General features: G+C 38.6%; 1 protein-coding gene across 1 annotated transcript; it reads right to left on the bottom strand.

Moving 5' to 3' along the window:
• Positions 1-530: 530 nt before the first annotated feature.
• Positions 531-20,835, bottom strand: il4i1.L (interleukin 4 induced 1 L homeolog). Its single transcript, XM_018226177.2, has 8 exons — positions 20,642-20,835; positions 18,099-18,160; positions 11,063-11,274; positions 10,482-10,591; positions 7,571-7,772; positions 6,802-6,876; positions 4,801-4,937; positions 531-2,653 (listed from the first exon to the last, which is right to left on the bottom strand). Exons 2-8 carry the CDS (start codon positions 18,109-18,111, stop codon positions 1,897-1,899), a joined length of 1,506 nt encoding a protein of 501 aa, XP_018081666.1. The 5' UTR covers positions 18,112-18,160; positions 20,642-20,835; the 3' UTR covers positions 531-1,896.
• Positions 20,836-23,491: the final 2,656 nt, after the last annotated feature.

Here is a 23,491-nt window from a genome sequence, read left to right as displayed (position 1 = left end):
TGTCATAACTTTCGTACGATTGCTGTCAGGGTCAGAACATCGTCTGATCTGTTCTTTTACTACTTTAATCTGAATGGTTAGTGGTAGATAGGGAGATGGCACAATCGTCGTCCGATATGAAGGTAAATCTGCACGTCTATGGCCAGCTTTAGGCCCAGCACTCATATTATGTCATGCAATAATACCACACATATTGCACTTGGCAACTACACATTGTAAAAAAGCATAAAATAAATGGTAGCTAAGGCAAAAAGCTAATGTTATCATTGGGACCATTGTGAATTAGATTAATAGAAAGTCCCTAGGTCTGCAAAATCATTTTATTATGGATATGGGACCCCTTATCCATAAACCCACTATACAGAAAGATCGACATTACAAGAATCTCATCTTCCATAGTCCATTTTAAGCAAATTATTCCAATTTTTAATAATGATTTTTGTTTTTTCTGTAATAATAAAACAATACTTTGTACTTGTAATTAACCTGCATGAATCAATATTGGTGGCAAACCCATTCTTATTGGGTTTATTTAATGTTAAAGATTCCTTATCTCCGGAAAACCCCAGTTCCAGATAATGGATCCCATACTTGTACTAAAGAAGCAAATCCTGCAATAGTAAAATAGCTTGTAATTCTCACTTTCAGAAGATATTTTAATTCTTATTAGAGCCTGGTGGTGCCACTTCATCTCTTTGACCACACCACATTTGTTAGCATCGATAAGTACGGCACGACTTTTTAAATAGAATCGGTTAATACCATTTTAACCAAACCTTGGGGGTGTTTTTAAGGGAATCCGCATAAACGTTGATCTCTTTTTCTTCTTGCTCAGAAATCACAACTACTTCTCTAGTCATTCTGTTTTCTTAAGCCCCCTGTGATTTGTGGTTTTATAGGAAAGTTAGTTCCTTATACCAGATAGACAAGGTAACTTTGAGGCCACATTCACAGAAGCGCTGACTTCTCCATCTTTGTGGGGTCACAAGGTAGCAAAGTACCAGTTAGGTTCTACGGGACTTCTCCACCTGCTTTTATTTCAATCTCCTACTTATCTATGAAATCTGAGCAATGATAGTAATTTAACTGGATGAATTTTGATTTTATTAATTGGCACACTCACTTTATTGTGAATTAATGGGTCATTAGTTAACCCCTTCTATATTAAGTTGCAATCATTGTTGTTAATTAATTGTTAAGGAAACACAAATCATAATTAACCTTCAACTACGTTTATCAATACAGTCACTTTAACTCTTATGAGGAGAGGTTAATGAATTGACTTTATTTATGCACTAGCACTTTATATTAAGCACATGGTCTCTACGTAATTGAGCTCTGTATATGTGGGCAATTAATTTGATATAATTCAGTTAGTTCATTTTAAGATACACTATTACTGAGGACAATTATGCAGTTTGTTTTTTTCTCAAAACTGTAATATAGATTCCTTCAGCTTATTATCAATCAAGAAGGGGTATCTTTTGTTCTACTCAACATAGCATCGATAAGTAGTCACAAGCTTGAGTATCTTGCACTAACACAACTATAGGTCAGAAGTGATGGAACTAGACTTCAGGATCTGACACTGAAATGCTCTAGTTAAGGCAGGCAATTTATATAACTAGTGAGTGCATGAAGGTTAAACCCAAGACAATTTGATTCCCTTTGCAGTTGTTTAGGACTGTGAGGAACTTCTCATGAGAGAAGACCACTTAGGACATAGTTTTCTCATTTATGTAAGTAATGTACCTCCTAGTGTACTCCATAGGTTACTATAAATGGAGCAAAAATAGCACATTTTAGTACTTAATCACTGCTTGATAAATGTGTGCCCAGAAAACTTTAACAATCTAAAGCATGGTATAAAATAATTTAGTTTTTTCTGTTTCCTTTTCAGGATTCGTGGATTTTCTTAGCAGCCCTTAAAGCAGATTTCATGGCTGTTTCTATCCATCCATGCGGATAAGCCACATGCTCTCCTGCAAAATAAATTCTTCCTTCATTTTTAGTTAGTTCTGCTGCATAATCTGTCATTTGAAATGGAGTGAAAGCTGCAAATGCTCCAAGGCTGTATGGATCCTGGCTCCATTTCTTCACAATCCCAGATCTGTCCCAGTATTTAAAAACTTTATCGTGACCATGGATCCTAGCAAGATCATTTGCAGCTGCATTCATGCAATCTTCGTCACTTAAACCATCAAATAGCTTGGCTTCGTCTGACCAAGTATAAGAAGCCAAGATCACTCCACCATTTACATTTTTAAATACATGGCTAGGGTAGTAGATGAATCGAGAGGGGTGATCTGTTATCGACTTGCCTCCAAAAATTCCATCATCCTCCCAAAAACGAACATTAAAGTATAAATAAATCTTTGTAGAACCAGAATAATGAATGTTCTTGATAGCTTCAAACTTTTTAGTTGAAAGTGGAGGTTGGAATTCTACCATCTGGAGAGCTTTGGCAGTTGGAGTGAGAAGTATGTAGTCAGCACTGATATTATGCTGTTCCTGCTGTTGCCAAAATAATACAGACCCCCCATGTTTATTGTGTGACACGTTCACCACTTTGGAATCATAATAAATAGGGCTAAAAAGCTGTTGGTAGAATGCTCTTGGGAGATTGTCAAAACCTCCAACAATCTCGTGGTACCTGTATAAAAGTTAACATTAATAATGTCAGAGGCATACAAGTACTTTGTATGAGACTTTAAAATATGTTTTTAATAATCTCAATTGACAGTGACAAACACATTACAGGTTTTCATTGGCAGATATAAGGCAGTTTATTGCATGAACCTAACAGTTTATATTATCCCCTCCCACAACAGATTATTATACAGTATACCCCTCAATCTTCTTATTTCTCACTGTAGGTTTCTCTTACTTTCTCTACCTTCCCTCATACTTTACTGAACGTTTACACATTGTGCCTAACCATATTTTCTCATCCACTCTCTCTTTTTCCATTCCTCCCCACCCCCATATTTTTAAAAAACAATTTCCTGTTTCATTGTAATAATAGAACTTTACCTTGTACCTAATTCCTAACTAAGATATAATTAACCCTTATTGAAGGCCAAACAATCCTTTTGGGTTTAATATATAAATGATTTTTTAGTAGACTTAAAGGGGAACTATCGAGAAAATTAAAATTTAATATAAGCTTCATCATAGTGAAATAAGAAACTTTGTAAATACAATCAATTAAATATTCTGCATTGTTTCTGAAAAAACAAGTTTATGTTCCCTATTCCTCTCTCAGCATCTGTTTCTCTTCATTCTGTCTTCATGCAGCAGTTGGGTGTCAGATATTCATTGACAGTTAAATCCAATATATCTTTGCCTTTCCTAGCATATGTATTAGAGCTCACTCAAATATCTGATTCCAGTACAAACAAAATCTAACAAAATAACTGCCTCTTGCACAAATTCTGCATTTAGAGAGACAGTATTTCTAGTGATTTTAATAGAATGAACTCTAATGCATCTTCTAGGCATAAGAAGCCCCCCTATAAGATATATTGGATCTAACCGTCAATGAATATCTGACACTAGTGATGGGGAATTTATTCGCCAGGCGCGAATTCGTGGCGAATTTGCGCGATTCGCTGCCAGCGAATAAATTTGCGAAACTGCCGCGAAAATTCGCGGCAAAAATTCGCCGGCGTCAAAAAAAAAAATTACGAAAAAACTGACGCCGGCGTCAAAAACGGGCGCCGGCGTCAAAAACGGGCACCAGCATCAATAAAATGGGCACCGGCGTCATAAACTAGACGCCGGCGCCGTTTTGCGAATTTTTCGGCGAAGCGAAACGGCGCAAATTCACCCATCACTATCTGACACCCAACTGTTGCATGAAGAGAGAATGAACAGAAACAGATGCTGAGTAGAGGAATAGTGAACATAAACTTGATTATTTCAGAAATAGTAAAGAATATTTAATTGATTATATCTAGAAAGTTTTTTATTTCAGTATGCTGAAGCTTATATTAATTTTTCATTTTCACAATAGTTCCCTTTTAAGGTATGGAGATCCAAATTACTGCAAGACCTCGTATCCGGAATACCCCAGGTCCCAAGCATTCTGGATAATATATCCTAAACCTGTATGAATTCCTATTTTACATTTCTGTGAATCAATTGCTGCAGTTTAACAAATCACCAATTAGCTTGTGCACTGCAGATATTAGAGAAAATAGTTATTTTATTGGTGGTTACAGGCTACTGCACTGTCACAAAATTGCCGCTGAGGGTAAATGTTAATAAAAAAGCCATTTGTTAAACATATTTCAGATTGTAAGATATTTTGGCCAAGGCCCTCTTTGCCTCTTCTGTTGGCTATTGGTTGTATTTTTGTTTGTGATTCACCGAATCCTGGATTTGGTCGATTTCAGCAGGATTCAGGTGAATCAAAGTGCCTGGCTGAAAAGAATCAGACTTTTCATCACACATACACGTAAGTAAAAAAATTTCTGACCGAGTGCTGTCTCTTTCACCTGTCTTATTATAATAATATAGTTTTTATTAAAATTATTAGGGATCTGCACCCTGCATCCCTCCAGCTTTTGTTGAGCTACATCTAACTGTTATGCCAGGGGCCCCTAATAAAAAACTTAAGCCCTGCTTAATTTTTTGTACTATATTTTCTTTACTTTATAGGCCCAGATATATGTTGAGTTGCCGCCATTTACAATGCACTTTACCTAAAGCATTTGTTTATTCAGGTTATTATTTTTTGCTCTACCCTAGAGAAGGAAGTTTATCAATTAAGAAAGTATCATTTTTGCTGCGGCTTACCTGACGGTGTCATTGATATCGTATTGAATTTGCAGCATTTCAGGGAATGACAGAAACATAAAGCTCTGCATGTTCAGCAAATCTCCAATCATTCTGATAGCTTCCCAGCTCAGATTGGATTTCTTAATGAAGTATTCCTGTTTGATAAGAATGGGTTCATTATGGAGATATATGAAAATATACTTTTATACATTTTATAGGTTATGAAATTTTGCATTACGGTAAAATACATTTATAAAGAGTTATTGAAATTTCTTTAATATGCAGTTTTTATGCAGTGGTATCCATGTAGCTCAACTGAAAATGCCGGCATCTTCAATCTTCTATCAATGGAAAATCACTCTTAAATCACACTTATTCCATTGTGCTGCAGAGATTGGCGCAGGCCACTGTAGGAACCCAAGAACTAACACCTGGTTAGGAGGTGCTGGTAGCTCCAGGGTTCCTGTGTCAAAAGGTGCAACTGTGCAGAACTTGACCGGAAGAAGTAAGTGGAACCAAATACAACTACACAAAATTAAAAGGAGTGCAAGTTGAAGCATGTAACTTTAATGGATCGTTAATTTTTTTTTGCACAAATGAATGCAGTCAATTCAAGATGAACACAACAGCATTTGTGCTTGTAAATGACACTTTACAATAATTTTATTTATCGAAGGCCAAATTTTAAAGGTTTGTGAGCTTTTTTAGGCCTCGACTAATCTCACAACTTGAATGGTTTTTAATGTAAGAAAAACTTGAATGGAAAAATTTGAGCGAAAACCCCCCAAAAAAACTCGAACATCGTGAAGGCTACAAACATCTTCAAATGGTTCAAGGAACCTCTGCCATTGACTTCTACATGACTTCAACAGGTTTTAGATGGTGTATTTTCTTAATCAGCTTCAGGATTTAATACATCTCGGAAAAAGATTTTTATTTTTAAAAACTCTAACGTTGTGGGGGTTTTTTTTAGCCTGAAAATTTCAGTTTTAACTGAAAAATACCCTTGAACACCTTTTCATTGAAAAAAACAACTCAACTTTTCTAAATAACCCCCATTATCTCTTTATATAGTGTCGACCACAAGGTTACTTCAGAATACTTCTGTGATTGAGAGCCCAGAGGAATAATGCGGTTTGTAAATTAAAACGACACTGCACTTGTTTGTTAATGTACTTTTTCAACACAATTTTTGTGAGTAAAGGTATTGGACCTGTTATCCAGAATGCTCAGGACCTGGGGCTTTCCAGATAATGGATCTTTCAGTAATTTGGATCTTCATATCTTAAGTCTACTAGAAAATTATGTAAACATGAAATAAACCCAATAGGCTGGTTTTGCTTCCAATAAGGATTAATTATACCTTAGTTTGGATCAAGTACAAGGTACTGTTTTATTATTACAGAGAAAAAGGAAATCCTTTAAAAAAAAAATTGGATTATTTGGATAAAATGGAGTCTATGGGAGATGGTCTTTCCATAATTCAGAGCTTCCTGAATATTGGGTTTCCAGATAACGGATCCTAAACCTGTACTTGCTTTGATCTATTGAAGAATTCTGGGTAAGTAATTGCACTATTTTCAGTGTTATGAAACCTGATAATACGTAGGTGTATGTCCGGTGACTTTGTCTGTGAAATTCTGGTCTGATTTGTACACTAAAAATATACACTTAAAATGAGCACAGAGCAGTTATTACTGCCCACCACATAAGGAGCCAGATTCCATTTCCATTCATGGTTTATCAAGTAAAAAGTCATGGACAAGATTCAATTCAAGGAGAAAAAAACTTTCCTCCAAATTCAATTCCAGTTTATTCCCATAGACTTTAATTTAAACCATGAGATATGTTTTTCTGAAGTGAATGGCATCTCAAATTGAATCTTGTCCATGAGTTTTTATAGGATAAAACATTTTCTCAATGAATTGAATCTGGCCTAAGACATTAATAAAGACGAGTGTGTTACTATAAAGGCAAGAAATTAGGTGCAAGAAAGAAATAATGCAAAATATAAAGTACCTTGACAGTGTGGGAATCATACATGTCCATCACTTTCTCACAGCTGTAGTTGCTAGCCTTGAAGTCCTCTAAAAACTTTAAGACATTGAATAACAAAGTCAAAGATGCTCAACATATCCGCTTTGATAATAACAAATATAGTTCTACATAATTACAGTGATAGCATTAAGTAATTCAGTGACTACATGATATTTTATACCCTGGGGACCATTGACTTTTTGGGTGGGAAGTTTTGTTTTGATATTGTTTATTTCTTTCTAACAACCAGTGTGTTATTCCTACATGTCACATTACCTCAACTACTATATCTACATAAATAAATATATCACTTTAGACTAATTTATACCCATTTAGAGCCACAGTTTATGAGGTGTTTGTGCAATGCCTAGGCACATTCTGATCACCGATATAAGCAATAGCATACCTTTGTCTGCCATCTATACCAGAATACACCAGCCCCCCCACCCACATTATAAGAAAATTGGTGGCCAGGGCCCCTCAAACATACATGCCTTCCCGAAGTCAGCAGCTCTCACAAAGATGGGGGGCCCGGCTAATCAGTAAGTGTGTCGTGGCTGGGCCCCCTTACCCTCGGGCCCCCTACAACTCTCCCCCCTGTCCCCCCCTGATGGCTGCCCTGTGTGTAGGTGTACTGTATACAACATTTGTGTGTCATCCAGAAAAGTGTTTTTAAGATGAGTTCAGGTGTGAAGAGAGATGCAAAGAAAAAGAAACATGGTAGATCGCGAATATATATGAAAATGATTACCTGAGTCAAGCTATCTTGAAAAAGCTGATCAGGAGATTTTCTTTTTTCAGATTTTTTCACCTTGTAATCCAACAGGTCAGGATTCTCATTTACAGCATAAGTTCTTTTAAGAATGTTATTTGCAGCAATCCATGTATTTCCATTGTACTGAACAAACTCAGAGACGTCAAGGTGAAACTTCTTTATGTACGTCATGACAATCCTAGGAAATATTTAGTAATTTTGGTTAAATAAATATAGTGTACAAGTGAAGATACCTATCATTGAAACATTAAAGGGGAACGCCACAAAAACATAACTTAAGCTTTATGAAAAATAAACATAATTTCAAGCAACTTTGCAATATACATCAATTAAAAAATATGCAGGCTTTTCATGATTTTTAATGGTTTCTGACCATAGGCCTAGCCCCCTGCTCTCCTGCTGATCTGTCTGGCTACTTTTTTGAGCTGGCTGACTACTGTTACTGTGTATCAACAGCCAGCTGTCCTTAGCCTTCATCCTCCAAACCCACAATTCCCTGCACACATGATTTCAATAAGGAATGGAACATGTGGGTTATGTAGTTCCTGCATGCTGTCTGTAAGCTGTGGAGAAGGTGCTATAATTTGTAACATCAGTGTTTTAGTCCCTCCTTCCCTGCCAGGATTTCAAATGATGCAGAAAGAGAAGAACTGTTGGATTTGAGCATAGAAAATGGCATTTATTCATAATTTTTGATTTTTAAATATGATGGGTATATCAGAGGTGTATGTGTTATGTGGGCCTCAAATTTTTGTTTGGAAGCCAGAGTTCCCCTTTAAATAAACCCAATGGGATTGTTTTCCCCCCAATAAGGATTAATTACATCATAGGGGCCTATTTATTAACAGTCTCATTTTAGTGGTTTTAGAGATTTTTGGAACCCCGACATGGTCCAACTGGATAAGCGCAGCTCCCGCTAACTTCTACAGGACCTGGACAACTTTTACCTGGCAAGGTTTTGTATTAGAGTTTTTCATGGTTTTTACACTTAAAAAAAATCTTGAATTTTTTGAGTTTTATAGAAAAATAGAAATAGCAGGTAGGCCCCTTAGTTTGGATCAAGTACATTGTAAATGTAGGAGAGCTGTGTACACTCTCCTCTGTTTTGATTCTGTGCAAGGAAGGAGAAGAGCACCCTCTGTGAGCTGACAGGAAGAAAGAGGGAGAGAGAAAGGGCTGCTGCGAGAGAGAAAGGGCTGCTGGGAGAGAGAAAGGCCTGCTGGGAGAGATAAGCAGAGATTACAAGCAAAGTGTGCATGCTACCAGAGTTTGTGTGTGGGAAAGTTAACAGGGAACCCCAGTGGCAGAAAAGCACACTCTCTTTAGGGTGCGGAAGGAAAGGGGGTCCTTGTCAGGGCTCTGAAGAACAAAGCGTGTTCTTCTCAGGGCATGGAAAACCAAAGGGAGTCCTTCTCAGGACTTTGAAGCAACTGCCACATAAGTGGGGATTCCCCTCAGTAGTTCAGAGATCATCAGCTGCATTTATTCAGTGAAGTTGCTCCTGGCTGGCAGGCTACCTGTATCACTGTAATTTAAAGGTATAGTAAATAAAATAAATAAATCCATCAACCATTCCACTGTGTATGTCTATTGTGAATCAGAGATGTTCCCAGGGAGGGGTGTTACAGTTCAGCCTGTCCTGACCTTGGGTGGAGGCACGCCATATTAAAGTGTACCTGCTCTCCCATATAGCGAAGGCACAGGACTCCTGTAGCGCCACATGCAACTAAATGCGTGTTAGATCTCATGCAGTAGCAGAAGAGGGCTATATTCTGTTTCATTATTACAGAGAAAAAGGAAATGTGCTTTGGATAATTTGATTAAAAAGGAGTCTTGGGAGATGACCTTGACATAATTCAGAACTTTCAAGATAACAGGTTTCCAGATAATGGAGTCTATCCATGTATAACAATCTTTCCACTTAACCCTGTTAGGTTTTGCAAGGGTGTTTATAATGTGAGATACCCATGGTGTGTGTTGCACACAGTAGAGTCCTCTGCGGGTCCATTTTTTGGGACCCGTACCCGACCCGTACCCGCAATCCGCAACCCGGACCCGCATTCTTACCCGATTGGAACCGCTACCCGACCCTAGCCGCAAGTATCTTACCCGCAACCAGGACCCACGACCTGCTGACCATCAAGAATCAGGAAGTGCTGTCATTGTAAGCCGGAAGTGACATCATCGCAAGTAGACATGATCAGAAAAAAGGGAGTAAAACAGGAAGTGCTGTCATTGTAAACCAGAATTGACGTCTTTGGAAGTAGCCGTGACCAGAAAAAAGGTGTTAATATCGCTATTGAGAAGACCAGCGGCCCGAACCCCGACTGCAGAACCGCCGACCCGCGTCTTTAGCCGCATCCAAAACTTCTCCCCTCCACCCGCAAGGTACCGCAGGTTTTTGTGGGTACCCGACCCGCTGCATGACTCTAGCACACAGTACTTTGGCAATTATGGTCCTCTAAGTGAGGAGTAGTTCAAAAAAGAATGGCAGCCTGCTTCCCTTCCAGTTAAATAGGGAATGCTAGCCACTAGACAATATTAAACAATGCCAACATTTAGGCACTCCAGCCCAGAAAGAGCCATTTACAGCAGTCCTTTTCTCCCTAAGAGGACTGCAGTGGTTAAAAGGTGCATGTGATATGATCCTAGCTCTCCCTATATAGATTCTCTGTTATCTCTCTTCTTCATTCTGCAAAGCTCTGGCTCCTTGGACCTGAATTCTGGATTATTGTATCTGGATTCAATGTAAACTCCATACGTAAGAAGTTTGATACAGCTCTACACCTAACACCTCTGCTTATATTTTCAAGTACTTATATGACAAATACAAAGACTTTCCTCCTCTCTTGCTTCCAGTCAACACTCTCCTTTGAATGAGACTTACTTGTGGTAATCAGGAATTCTCATTGCTCCTAATTCAGCATACCATCCAGTTTTATTCCTGTAAGTAAGTACCCGTCCTCCTATACGACTACTGGCTTCCAGTAATATAACCTGTTCAGGAACATAAGATAAAATAAATTTTTTCCAAATTATGTTGTTCTGCCTTACTTTTTGGTACAGTGTTATAGCCAATATATTAAATGTATATATTTATGTTCTGCCTGGAGTTATATATGTTACTAGCTGATGTGGGACATTATAACGAGTGGATTTGTTTCTGCAATTAATTATAAATTGTAAATGACTGTACATTTTTTTTTGCCATAAAATTTCACTTTCCAAAAAAAATGCAAACACTCTTCCTTTTTATACTTCATCATACATTTAACACAGTGGTATAGACTCTTTTTCTCTGCTATTAACACATGATCCTCAGTGATTCTTGTCCACTCCAAAAGAGGGTACATATTCATATTCAACAGATTGTTATTACTATTTATTATGTACATTAAGGTACTCTTCTTTTGGAAGAACTGGCTGGCATTATCTGAATCAGCTCTACATCATCAGTTACAACCTTACCTTGTGCCCTGCATCTTCTAGAACCTTCGCTGCAGTTAACCCAGCGATTCCTGCCCCAACAATCAATACACGTTTAGGTTTTGACGTCTTCTCTAGACCTCTTTCTGCTATTTTTAGCAGACCGTTGTAGTCTTTATCTTGGAAACATTTTGCCAGGGGACTAGTATCTCTTGGATATGCAGTCACCCAAAGAAAGTTCGTTGCAATCAATACTAGAAAACAAGAAAATATATTGTTAGTGTAGGGATGTGAAAATCTTAGACACCCTTACACTTTACAGACAGGCACATCCCTAGTAATATGGAAATATAATATTCAGAGCAAGCTCACCAAATTTCGTTGTTGGCTTCTTCCACAGGTATTCTGTGTATAATACCCAATAGTTCAATGCATTCAGTAGTTTGTGGAACAAATCCAGGGCAGCAACAAGGGGACCTTGTGCTTATAAGTTTCCCAGAGTAAGTCTTATGCCCCTGAAGAAGCCGGGTTTCCGGTGAAACGCGTTGGGTGGCATAGGTGGACAGTGGGGGACCAGCTCCCATCTGCTCCCTACGTAGCTAGGCAGATTCACTCTGGGAAACTCATGGAAGGGTGGTCTGGGAGGGCTGGCTGTGCTAATGACCAGTTTTTGGAGCATACTCTGACGTTTGGCTACTAAAAGGCACATTTATTCTTTGGCTAAAAGGAAAAGCCATCCTTTTCTGGTTCTCTGGAACTAACTACTAATAACCAGAATTAATACTGGGCTTCTCACTATCTGTTTATATATAGATAAGAGCAGGGGAATAATTTACCTATACCTCATCACTGATTATATCTGCAGAGATAGTGGCTGATTGGATATCAGTGCACTATTTCCCCACTGGTCCATCCTATGTGTTTTTAAGTTATATGTATTTAATGGACATTGTCCAGCTTCATTGAGGAGGATCCCCAATGATGTGTTTTTGTAGCGTGATCTTTTAAGTGAACTTAATAAAAGTTGAGTTTTAATTAACAAATTACCTCAGCACCTGAACTAGTTAACTGGAGGATTGCAGGTGGGATACAGAAGCAATTATGTGTTCCACCTTGTATTTCCTCAATAGATATATATGACCTTGTGCTTATGTAACCCCTGTAATTCACACAGTGTACACCAGATGGCACTGTGCCAGAGTATAAAAGGTTTAGGAACCATGTGCTCTGGGTCCATGGCTTTAGCCCAACCAAGCAGGCTGGAAGGGAATGGGTAGTGCTGACCCTAGGCGACTTGGCCCTAGTAATTAGACAGCTATACTCGTTTTATAAATCACTCTAGGAGTGATAGAGAGGTTAATTAGTTGCGCAGCTCAAGGCTCCGCCGAGGAGATTAGAGGGATTAAGATCCTAGGGTATTACTGACCCAGAGTAAGGAACCAAGTGTTGAGATAGGGATGGTAGGAGTTCCCCTAGTCTGCCACTGGAAGATATCCTGAAAACTGGGCAATACCCATCACATGCTGTCAACTTACTCTCTGCTGTTTATTCCCTAGCCTGTGGGGATTCAGCCTATACGTGCTGTGATTATATGCTTCCTTTATGCTGCTGTGTATGTTCTATGCTCCATTGTGGATCAATGTGCTAAATGATCTATGTGCTATTGTTCAATAAATACCGTTCTTTGTTCAACTGTTAAAGAACTACTGGCGCCCATCATTGTGCTATCGCACATAGTTACAGTTACACTACACCCTTGCCTCCACCGCGTTGCGAGGGCTTACCCCTGAGAAAGAGAGCTCATCTTTGGTCTCAGCCCACAAAGGAAAGTAGCTAAAACTGCCCTAGCACAAGTCAGTTTACTATAGCGCTACATTAGTTTATGGTTTTTTTTTAATATAAGATGGATAAACTTGCAGTGCAGGGGTACTGAGTTCAATCCCATCCTGGGCATTATTTGTAAGGTGTCTGTACGATCTCCCCATGTCTGTTAGGGTTTCCCCGAAATACCTTGGCTTCCTCCCACACTCCAAAACGCACAGACAGGTTAAATGGCTCCTAATAAAACTGAAAATAATAAAGGACCCCTAGTAAATGTTATGACTGCAGTTAAAATGCAGGACTATAAACTAAAGGAATCAGTTTTCTAACACTATTGTATCATACCTAAAATTAAGCAATTTTTGTAAATAAAATCTTCATTTACTTTTTATTTATGGTAATGGCATTTGTTTTCCCTGTAGACAAGAATGAAACCCGGAGATATAACTTGTTTATGTACGTAAGTGCTCTGTGCAAAATGTTATATCTAGTGAAAGAAGCCATAGGTTTTTACCCACAATGCAGCATTTTTCCTATGATTCCATCATAATAGTGGATTCAAGGTTGGCATGCTCAGCACAATCAGATATGATTCGTTAAGTGCAGGTGCATGTGTTTTAAATCACCAGTCACTCTTAAAGGGGAACTAAAGTCTAAAATAGAATAATACTAGAAATGCTGTATTTTGTATACTAAACATAAGCATTAACTTACTGCACCCGAAGTCTAATTAAACAAATGATTCATGTTCAAAGTTGGCCACAGGCGGTCATGCTCTTGTAACTATGTAAAACATCTTCGCCAGACCTTGAACATGCTCAGTGTGGTCTGGGCATCTGTTGGGCGCTTAAGCTTAGGGATCTTCATAAATTATCAAAAGTCAAATAATATCTGCCATAGAAGCTGATAAAAAAAGACTGATTAATAATCAGAATATGCAGACTGCACTAGGTCCACAGATACAAATCTCTACACAGTCGCTGGCTGCTTTACAGGGAAACAAACAAAGCTGTTTGAGTTCTGGGAAGTAAGGTCGTTTGAAAGTATGATCGTTTCCCTGCAAAGCAGTTAGGGACTGCTATCCACAGCAGTCAGAGCAAGTAAAACAAAGGCCGAATTTCACTGATTACTGTCAGGTTTATTATAAAAGCGGTAGACGTTTTTTAATTAAAGTATATTGAATATAGATTTATTTTTCATTAAGGTAAGTAAAATGGGATTTTATTTTTTTGCCTTTACATCACCTTTAAGTGAGGTGCATTGCCACCTTGAGGCCACTATTACAGGTCAGCTGCTTTAATTAAAAAAGGCCACTGTGAGAACCTTTGTTGGGACCAGCAAACCATGTTTCAAGTGACCACATCCCTTGTATTTGACTATATGTATTTTGTGGTCACAGCCTCATTGCACCCCCGCCTAATGGTTTTAAAAAATAGTGGTGAGCACAACTTTCCCTTGTTTGTTATAGTTATACAGGAGCAGTGACCAGCTCCATGTTGTAGCTCCCACCCCCTCCCAGCTATAGTCAGGTGATCCCACTGGTGTCTAATAAAAGGGCAGCCAAGTATGGAGGTTTACTTTGAAAGCAGCAAGTAAGTTGCAGGTAAAACCAAGTCCCTTTGTAAAATGTATAATGAAGCAACAGAATTCTTAATGAATCAGATAAAATTGAGCATAGGACTGGCCAGATATGGGATGACTTTGACGTAGTTGGCCAGCTTAAATATATTGCAATATATGGACAAACAATCCCTGTTTTGTTTAAAGGGTAAGGCATTTTTTAGTAGCAGTATGCACAAAATTTCGCTGTCTTAAATATATTGATAATGGGTTGAGTGCAGAGGACCACTTGTATTTGACCACATCCCTTTATGCCCAAAGTACACAAAATAGAGCCAAACAGAAGATGGTAGTCATGGTAACCACTGTACTTTAAACAACAACCTCCCATATCCCAGGAAGCAGAAAGTGAGCGTGGGACATTTTGTCCACTTCATTTCATGTTCATGTCCCTTCAGTGGAGTGTTAGCCATTATTGTTTTTACCTTACTCTGCCCTACTCCTCAACATTTGGCAGTGTGTGTGCTGGTTTCCACATGGTATCATGATGCTAGGTAAAACTGATCAGGGCTATATCTGGTTTTGTCAAGCCAATGGAGATTATTTAAGCAATCATGGTCTAGTGAACTCCTGATTACACCGACTGCTGACCATGGTAACAATTGTATTACCTAAGCAAACACCCTGTGGTACTTTTATTGACATTTATGTTACTACTGAGGTTGGGTGGGTGGCATTTAGGCATTCTTAGCTGCCAGAGCATATCCTTCTGCTTGTCTTATTCATATAATGCTGATCTGATAGTCCTAGTGTGTTGGGGTTTTCCTGAATTGAGAAGGATCTATGGTTTTTTTTTGTAGATAACAAGTTGTCTGCCTATTCCCTTTTGCATATTCATATAATGCTGATCTGATAGTCAGAGTGTGTTGGGGTTTTCCTTAATTGAGAAGGATCTAGGGTTTTTTTGTAGATAACAAGTTGTCTAATTCCAGGCAGTGTCATTATGTGGCTACTAAAGAAAATAAAGTTCTGTCTTGCATAAAAAGGCAATTAACGCAACATAGTTTTGTTTCTTTATAGATCCCTGGTAAGGCCTCATCTGGAGAATGCAGTGCAGTTTTGGGTTCCAGTCCTTAAAGAAATACTGACACCAGAAATTAAACTCTTTTTTACATCTATCATGATGTTGCCTTAGGCTACTTGTAACTTTGCCATAAAGTACTTGCAGGATGCTTTTACATTATCTGTCTGATACCCCATGTTCATCTATGAGGAGGCTGCCATATTTGTGCAGCAGAAGTCCGTTAGCATTAGAAACTTTAACTGACAGTCTGAGGTGGGACAGTCAGGTTGGCAAAACAGTCAGGTATTGAAACTTCAACTAACAATTACTTACAAAAACAAACCTCTCAGCAAAAAACAATCAAAATGACCTATAGGTAACTGTTAATGTACATTCATGTTTTAAAAAGTATTTTTTTAGTGTCAGTATTACTTTAAGTAGCTAAGTATAAAAATGAGCTGGAGTGAGTGTAGAAAGGTGCAACTAAACCTAAGGTATGGAAGACTTCAATTATGAGGGTAGATTGTCAAGGTTGCGGTTGTTTTCGCTGGAAAAAATACGCTTGTAAATGGACATGATTACACTTTACAACTAAGCCCTGTGATTGAAACCAATGCCCAGGTCAGGAGACCTTTATTTCAGGTAATGCTTTTATGCAGGGAGGCTTTGGCATTTGAGTATTATGACCAGAAGTAAACAGTTAGGGATCGCCATATGGGTTTTACCTTGATGTGGTATGGTGGCTTATCAATTTTATGATCATAATTTTGTTACTTAAAAAACCCCTGTCTTTGTAAGTACATGCATCTATATAGATTACTTATGCGACAGGGGACCAGGGAATGTGCATTGATCAATCTCTCTTCTTTTTCTCTATGTCTGTAGTTAATTTGGCCAGATCAGTAGCACTTCCATTGTATTATAGTATTTAGCCATGGAGTGCTCCCACAACTTTTCTCTTTTTGCCTAATAGACAGAAAACGGGCGGTCTATTTTTCCATAAATAGATTGCCGCACCATAGGCCACCCCTTTAAAAAAGAAGAACAGAACTTAATTTGAAGCTGAGTAAGTGGTTTTTCACAGTAAGGACAGTGAGGTTGTGGAATGCACTTCTGGGTGATATTTTGATGGTTGATTCTGTAAATGCTTTTAAGAGTGGCTTGAATGATTTCTTGGGCAGACATAATATCAAAGGCTATTGTGATTTGTGTCCGCACTCGTCTGCAAATAATTTGTTGAGGTGCACGGTCAGTTAAGTATGCATATGATTGGTATGGTTGGTGACCAGCACTCAGTATTCAATTTAAAACAAAAAACTCATTATTTCACATATCACTTGTGTCCAATGTTTTGGTCCACATTAGGATCTTTATCAAGGATACTGGTATATACAGTATATAGTTTATACAAGTGTATGGACAGGTTGGTGTGTGTATGTAAGGGCACTGGGTTTCATTTGGAGGGGTTGTATTCGATGGACTTTGGTCTTTTCAACCCAACTCAATTATACATGCAAATATTTAAATATAAAGACATATTAATGTTGTAGGGATGTGATAATTTAGACACCCTCACATAATATTGGCAGGCACATCCTAAAGGTTTTAGATGCCTAAATGGGTCCTAATGGGGACTTGTGTCAATGCTCTGCTTATATAAGCCCCTGTTGTTCTCTCAGTGTACTGTAGATGGCACTGTGCAATAGTATAAAGCTCTAGGTAACCATGCGGTCTGGTTCCATTTTGCTTTAGCCCTTACCTGAGCAGGCAGGAAGGGAATAGGCAGTGGAACCTAGGTGTATTAGGCCTAGTACAGGATAAGCATACTCCAAAATAGGTCACTCTAGAGTGACAGACAGGTTATTTAGTTGAGCAGCTCAAGGCTCTGATGAAGAGAGTCAGAAGGATTAAGATCTCGGGTACTAATAAAGGAGAAGTATGGACTAATTGCATAGACTTAGGGATGTAGAGATTCCCCTAGGTTCAACTTAGGGCACATGCTGAAAGCTGGGCGTACCTTCTCAATTGCTATTTAACAACTGCTGCTGTAACTGTTGCCTTGCCTGCAGGGACGAAGCTGTTTCTCTGGTACAGTGAGTATATGCTATCCTTAATGCTATTTGTCCTATGTACTCCTATGTGGATTGTTCTGTTAAATAAACTCAGTTCTATGGTTAAGCATAAAGAACCACTGGCGCCCACTTATTGTGCATTGCACTTTATTACAGTTCCACTACACCCTGCCAACATAACGTTGCAAGGGCTTACTCCTGAGAGAAAAGTTTTATCCGGAGCACAAATATATATAAAAGTAAGCTCATAGTAGAGACGGTGCCACTTAGTTTACTATACTACCACTTTCAGTATTTGATTCATGCTGTTTTATTAACACATTGTCTAACACCACACATTTTACTTCCTGGGTCTTGTGAGGTTGTTTCACTGGTTAACATGACTAATAGCCTCTGTTTGGCACTGTTTTTTGTACTTTGCTTGATAAGGATAAATTAACTTGCAACATTTTCGAATAGGAATGAAAATGGTCACTTCAGATTCAAATCAATAACCAGTAAGGAAAAAATACTCATTATATATAATATGCATGTAGTATGAATCAAAATATCATATTCTTACATAATATTTTCATCTTCCAGACAGTCTTCTGCTCTTGATGTCAATTACAATTTCAGTGTAAACTGCCAAATTCATAAAAAGGACAATCAGAAATTAGTGGGGAAAGAAGATAAGTTAGTAGCATTTTGGTTTTTTAAAATTGTTCTCATGGTCTTTCCGTAGGCTAATGCCATACGTCTTCTTCATTGCCTGCGCCTGGGAACATTGTGGTGGTCCAAGTGCAGGCACATGGGGTAGATTTGAGTTAGTGAGTATGCATTTCAGTGGTGAAATCCGTTATATATGCCTGCACCCGGGCTGGCTCAGTGGTTCTGGATGCAAGCAAGAAATAAGGCTAATACTAGCAGAGGGGTTGATTATCTGCCTGTGTCTTTTGACCGAGAATCAGCCCTGTGATTAGTTTTTCTATTAATAAATAAACTAAAATGGGGCATGGGAGTGTTTTTTTTTATTTAAATAAAATCTGAGATAAATTCATATCAGTAGTAAATAACCCCTGAAGAGTATCATAATGGACAGAAGATGGCGCCTGTGTACTCTGCTGCGCTGATCTGCTTTTTTATCTGAGGTTTTGAAATAGGAACACCATTCTACGAAATAGAAATCTGGGGACAGAGAGGTGAGGGGGGCCGAAGGATGGTAGTTAAGGGGGGCTGTTGTGTGTGTCTGCCATGACAACACGGCATACTCTCTGCCTGGCTACAGCCTGAAATTTCTTACATGTATCTTTACTGTGCCTTCACCTGCTCACATGATGCTGTGTATGTGTGTAAGAAAGAAAATCTGTCCTAGAAAATGAGGCACACTCAATTATTGTGAAGGGGGCTGTACTCGCATAAGCATCAAACGCAGGTGGGACACAGCATGTTGCATTTCACCTGCGTTCGGCGCATACATGCGTCTGTGTGAGTACAGTCCCCATCACAATAATTGAGTGCGTCTACTCCTGCGGCTGAATGGAAGAAAGCGCAATGCAGGGGAGTGCAGGAAAAACCGCCCGTGTATAAGAGCCCTAAGTTAGAGCCCAACTGTGGCAAGGAATTTGTTTTCTTTTATGCTTGGTTGCTCACAAAGTCTGTACATGTGAACAATAAATGCACTTTTCCCTGTTAAAGAACTGTCTGTTCGTCTGATCATGCTCACAATATATATAATATAATATATATATATATATATATATATATATATATATATATATATATATATATATATATATATATTAGGGATGCACCAAATCCACAATTTTGGATTCAGCTGAACCCCTGAATCCTTCACGAAGGATTCGGACGGATTTGCATATGCAAACTTAGGATTCGGATTTGGTTGGATGGGCAGAAGGATACAGCCGAATCCTGCCGAAAAAGACCAAATCCTGGCCCCATCCCGTACCGAATCCTGAATTCGGTGCATCCCTAATATATATTTATATATCTCTCTCTCATATAGCCCATATAGTGGAACTAATGGATAGCCACATAAGTGACTGCTTTTGGTTAAATGTTTTTAAAATACTGTATTTAACATAATGACACTTTAAAGAAAACATTTACCTCACTATTATGTGTTATTTTAAAAAGCATAGGCGAGTTTTGAGTGTTATAGTTAAACAGCAGCCTGAGCAAGGCAAGGCAGCATTTTTTAATGGTACAGTATAATTGCTGATTTGGGACTCTCTGTGTGTAATATGCAGATATGTGAAACTGTTTGTAACAGTTGTGAGTACAATTATAATGTGATTAATTCTGCTCTCTGTGAATCTGTGAAATGGAAATACAATATGTCACTATGTGGCTACTATATTAGATATTATGTTATATATATATATATATATATATGATAATTGATGAATGTGATATTGGTATTCTAGCAGAGACTTACTGAGATATATCTGTGTATATAGGAAAAGTTTTGCAGTACTGCTTTTAAGAGCCCACTTCCAACTATTTTTGTTTTTTCTTGAACCAAAACAGAATAAATCTGTATTATTTGTTTCCTGCCTGCCTGAAAACACCAATGAACAGTTCCGCCGCTTTTCTTCCATCTGTGCTATTATGTGTAGGAAGGGGACAAAGAGAAAATTAAAATAATTTCCCAAGTACAGGTATGGGAACTGTTATATAGAATGTTTGGGACCTGGGGTTTTCTGGATAAGGGAACTTTCTGTATTTTGGATTTCCATACCTAAAGTCTACTAAAAACAATATATAGGATTGTCTTTCCACTAATAATAATTAATAATATTTTGGTTGGGATCAAATACAAGGTACTGTTTTATTATTACACAGAAAAGGGAAACGTGACTCTACATTAAAACATCTACATGCTGTATCATCAGATGTTCCTGCTGGGTACTATATGGAATATTTCTGTATATTATGTTAGAAAACTGATGCACCAGAGTCCATGCATAGTTTAAATATCATGGATATTTGTCACAGTGTAATGTAAAAATGACAGAACAGGAAATTCTGTATAAACTAACTAAACAGTTACAATTTTACCATGGCTTTAAAGCATAGAATAGAGTGTGTGCTCCAACTTACCTCCTCCTCTCAGCCTTGGGACAAAATGACTAAGTGGCCTTCTGTAAAGGATCTCCGCCTTTTCTGCTCTGGGTTTGAAAGAGTGCAAGAGATTTTATGGCTTTGGGCAGGTTCAATTACATGGTGATTTTTCAGACTTTCGTTTCCTCCTAAAAATGAAACCAAAGTTTCTTCTTTCCAATTTGGTCTGGTGATTCATTATTGTTAAAGAGATCCTGGCACATTTTTTTTGAGTTTACATGATCATACAACGCTGGCAGGGGATCTTTAGAGAATGTAGACTGTCCTGCATCCGGACATAGGTGTGGCAAGGTATTTGAGACCAGTAATATAGTACGAAATGTTTCTATTTTTCCAGCACCAACTAATGTAAATGGTACACAGCATTGTGATTGATTCCTCCTGTCCCAGCTCACTGGTAGCACTCTAAAATGTGCCCAAGATTGTAATGGGTTTTGCCTCCTGAAAGCAGCAAGAATAAATACATCCAATAAACAGTTGATTATTTGTGGTTTATATCTTTTTATCTGCTGGCTTAGAAAAAATAACCTGTGTGAAATAAGTGTTGCATAAAACTTTTGTGTTAGATAATAATGGGCATTTTCAAAAATCCTAAATAAGCAGGATCATTATGTGCAAGAAAAAAAGCACCCCATAAGACATATTTTAGCTTTCTATATATGCCAGTACCCGGCTTTCCCCCTACATTTCTTAACATATGGCACATAAACTATACAGTGGGCTCATGTGTAGGGCAATATAACAACTCTATTTTCTTTTATTAAGGTTCCCTGGGCTTGTGTAATGTATTTGCTGCAACATATACGTCCATTGAAATGTAACTTCCAGCCATATGCAAATTAGCCAAAGCTAGCGCAAATTCGCTTTGCTTGCTGAATTAACGCTAGCGAAACCTCGCCATCGTCCGGCGCCCTGGACGCAACTTTGCATTTTAGTGAATTAGAGTTGTCCTGGTGAATTTTCGCCTGGCAAATTGTGGCGATATGAGCGAAGCCGTTGCTGGCGAATTTCCGGAGGTTAGTGAATTTGCCCAATAGATATGCATTCTAAAATGCTGGCCTTTATTTTCTAAGAGTCGGCATATATTTAAACAACACCCCTGTAATTTGTGCCAATTAAGGGTGTGATTCACCTTCAAGTTAAAGTTTATTATATTATAGAATGGCCAATTCAAAGAATTTTTTCAGTTGGTTTTTATTTATTTTTTACAGTATTTTAATTATTTTCCTACTACTTTGGACTATTTCCAGCTTTCAAATGGGAGTGACTTTCGCTCTGTGGGGCTACAATTCTATTGTTATTGTTACGTTTTATTACTTAGTTTTCTATTCATGTCCTCTCCTATTCATATACCAGCCCCTCATTCAAAAAACATGTCCTGGTCCCTATTAATTAAAAATAAAGGCAAAGTGTCATTAGAATATTTTTCTCTACATCATACTAAAAGTTACCACAAAGGTGAACAATCCCTTTAACTTGATAGTTCCATTTGTGCATACCATCTGTGTGTGGTCTCTTTTTACCTCTGTAAAATCATGCATGTGTAAATGAATGCCCATGTGTTGCCCTGCCCACCTGACTCTCAAAATGACACCTGTGCAAGCTATGTGCCATTTACAAAGCGGTCCATTTTTTTCTCTGTAAAATTCTGGCCACAATTACACTGTAATGGTGGGAAGAGGCAACTAAGGAAAATAACAAAGTATTGACCCACTGTGGGATAAATAGGAAAACTGCAATTCTTGCTCTTTTCACTTACAGACACTTTTTCTTAACTGCGGATCCAGAAATGAAAACCAGTGTTCCGCCCACGCTGTTTTGGCCAGGCACAGTGCCCGGCTGTTTTCCCCTTCCACACGGCTCCTCTCCGCCCCCCACTCTGCTCTCATATGGAGTGCCAAGTTGAAATCTTCCTGCTGACACTGGTAGACCTGTGTGCGTATTTGCTGCAGTGCACAGTACTATCGACATTTGTTTAAAAAAAATACATTTTAGAGTGGGAGGCACATATTTTATTTTTCTTCCCTGCCCGATTTTTTTTCTGGGGCGAACTCTAATGCTGTGATCCCTAACCAGCAGTTCCTGAGCAACATGCTGCTCACCAACCCCTTGGATGTAGCTCTTAGTGGCCACAAAGCCGCTGCTTATTTTTGATTCCTTGTTTGGAGGCAAGTTTTGGTTGCATAAAAAGCAGGTGTACTGACAAACAGGCTGTGCAGGGGCTACCAAATTGCCAATCACTGCATTTATTTTGCACCTCCGAGAATCATTTTTTTATGCGTGTGTTGCTCTCCAACTATTTTACATCTGAATGTGGCTCATGGGTAAAAAACTCAGTCTAATGGCTTGGGCCTAGGGCGGCGAAATTTTAGGGGCAACATGCCGCCCCACCGCATTGTAAATTACATTGGGAACTCTGAGTTCCCTTGCACTAAGGCGCATGCACGTGCTTGCGGCGGGGGGGCAGATTTACACATGGCCGGTGGGCGCTAGGACCCATAGGCCTTGGGGCGGCAGGCAGTGAAATCCGGGCCTGATGGTTCACATTTCATCAATCATCCTTTTGATTTAGCTGTACAATCTATTTAAAACACAGGCACCCAGAAGATGTTTATAGTAAGTCCTACCTAGCCATCTGTTACCAATTATCTGTACTGCACACAATGCCTGTATAATTGGTACAACAATATATCCAACTATGCTTGCCAGAATCCACTTATGGGTCAGATGATTAACATTCAGTTCTGGCTAAGCTTACAGACAGGTGGGACAGCACAAATGCTAACTCTTTCTAATTTTTTAAAGGCCAGCAACATACAACCATACTGG

This window comes from Xenopus laevis, chromosome 7L (assembly GCF_017654675.1).
Source record: "Xenopus laevis strain J_2021 chromosome 7L, Xenopus_laevis_v10.1, whole genome shotgun sequence".
Lineage (NCBI taxonomy): Eukaryota > Metazoa > Chordata > Amphibia > Anura > Pipidae > Xenopus > Xenopus laevis.
This window is presented reverse-complemented; position numbering and strand designations above follow the sequence as displayed.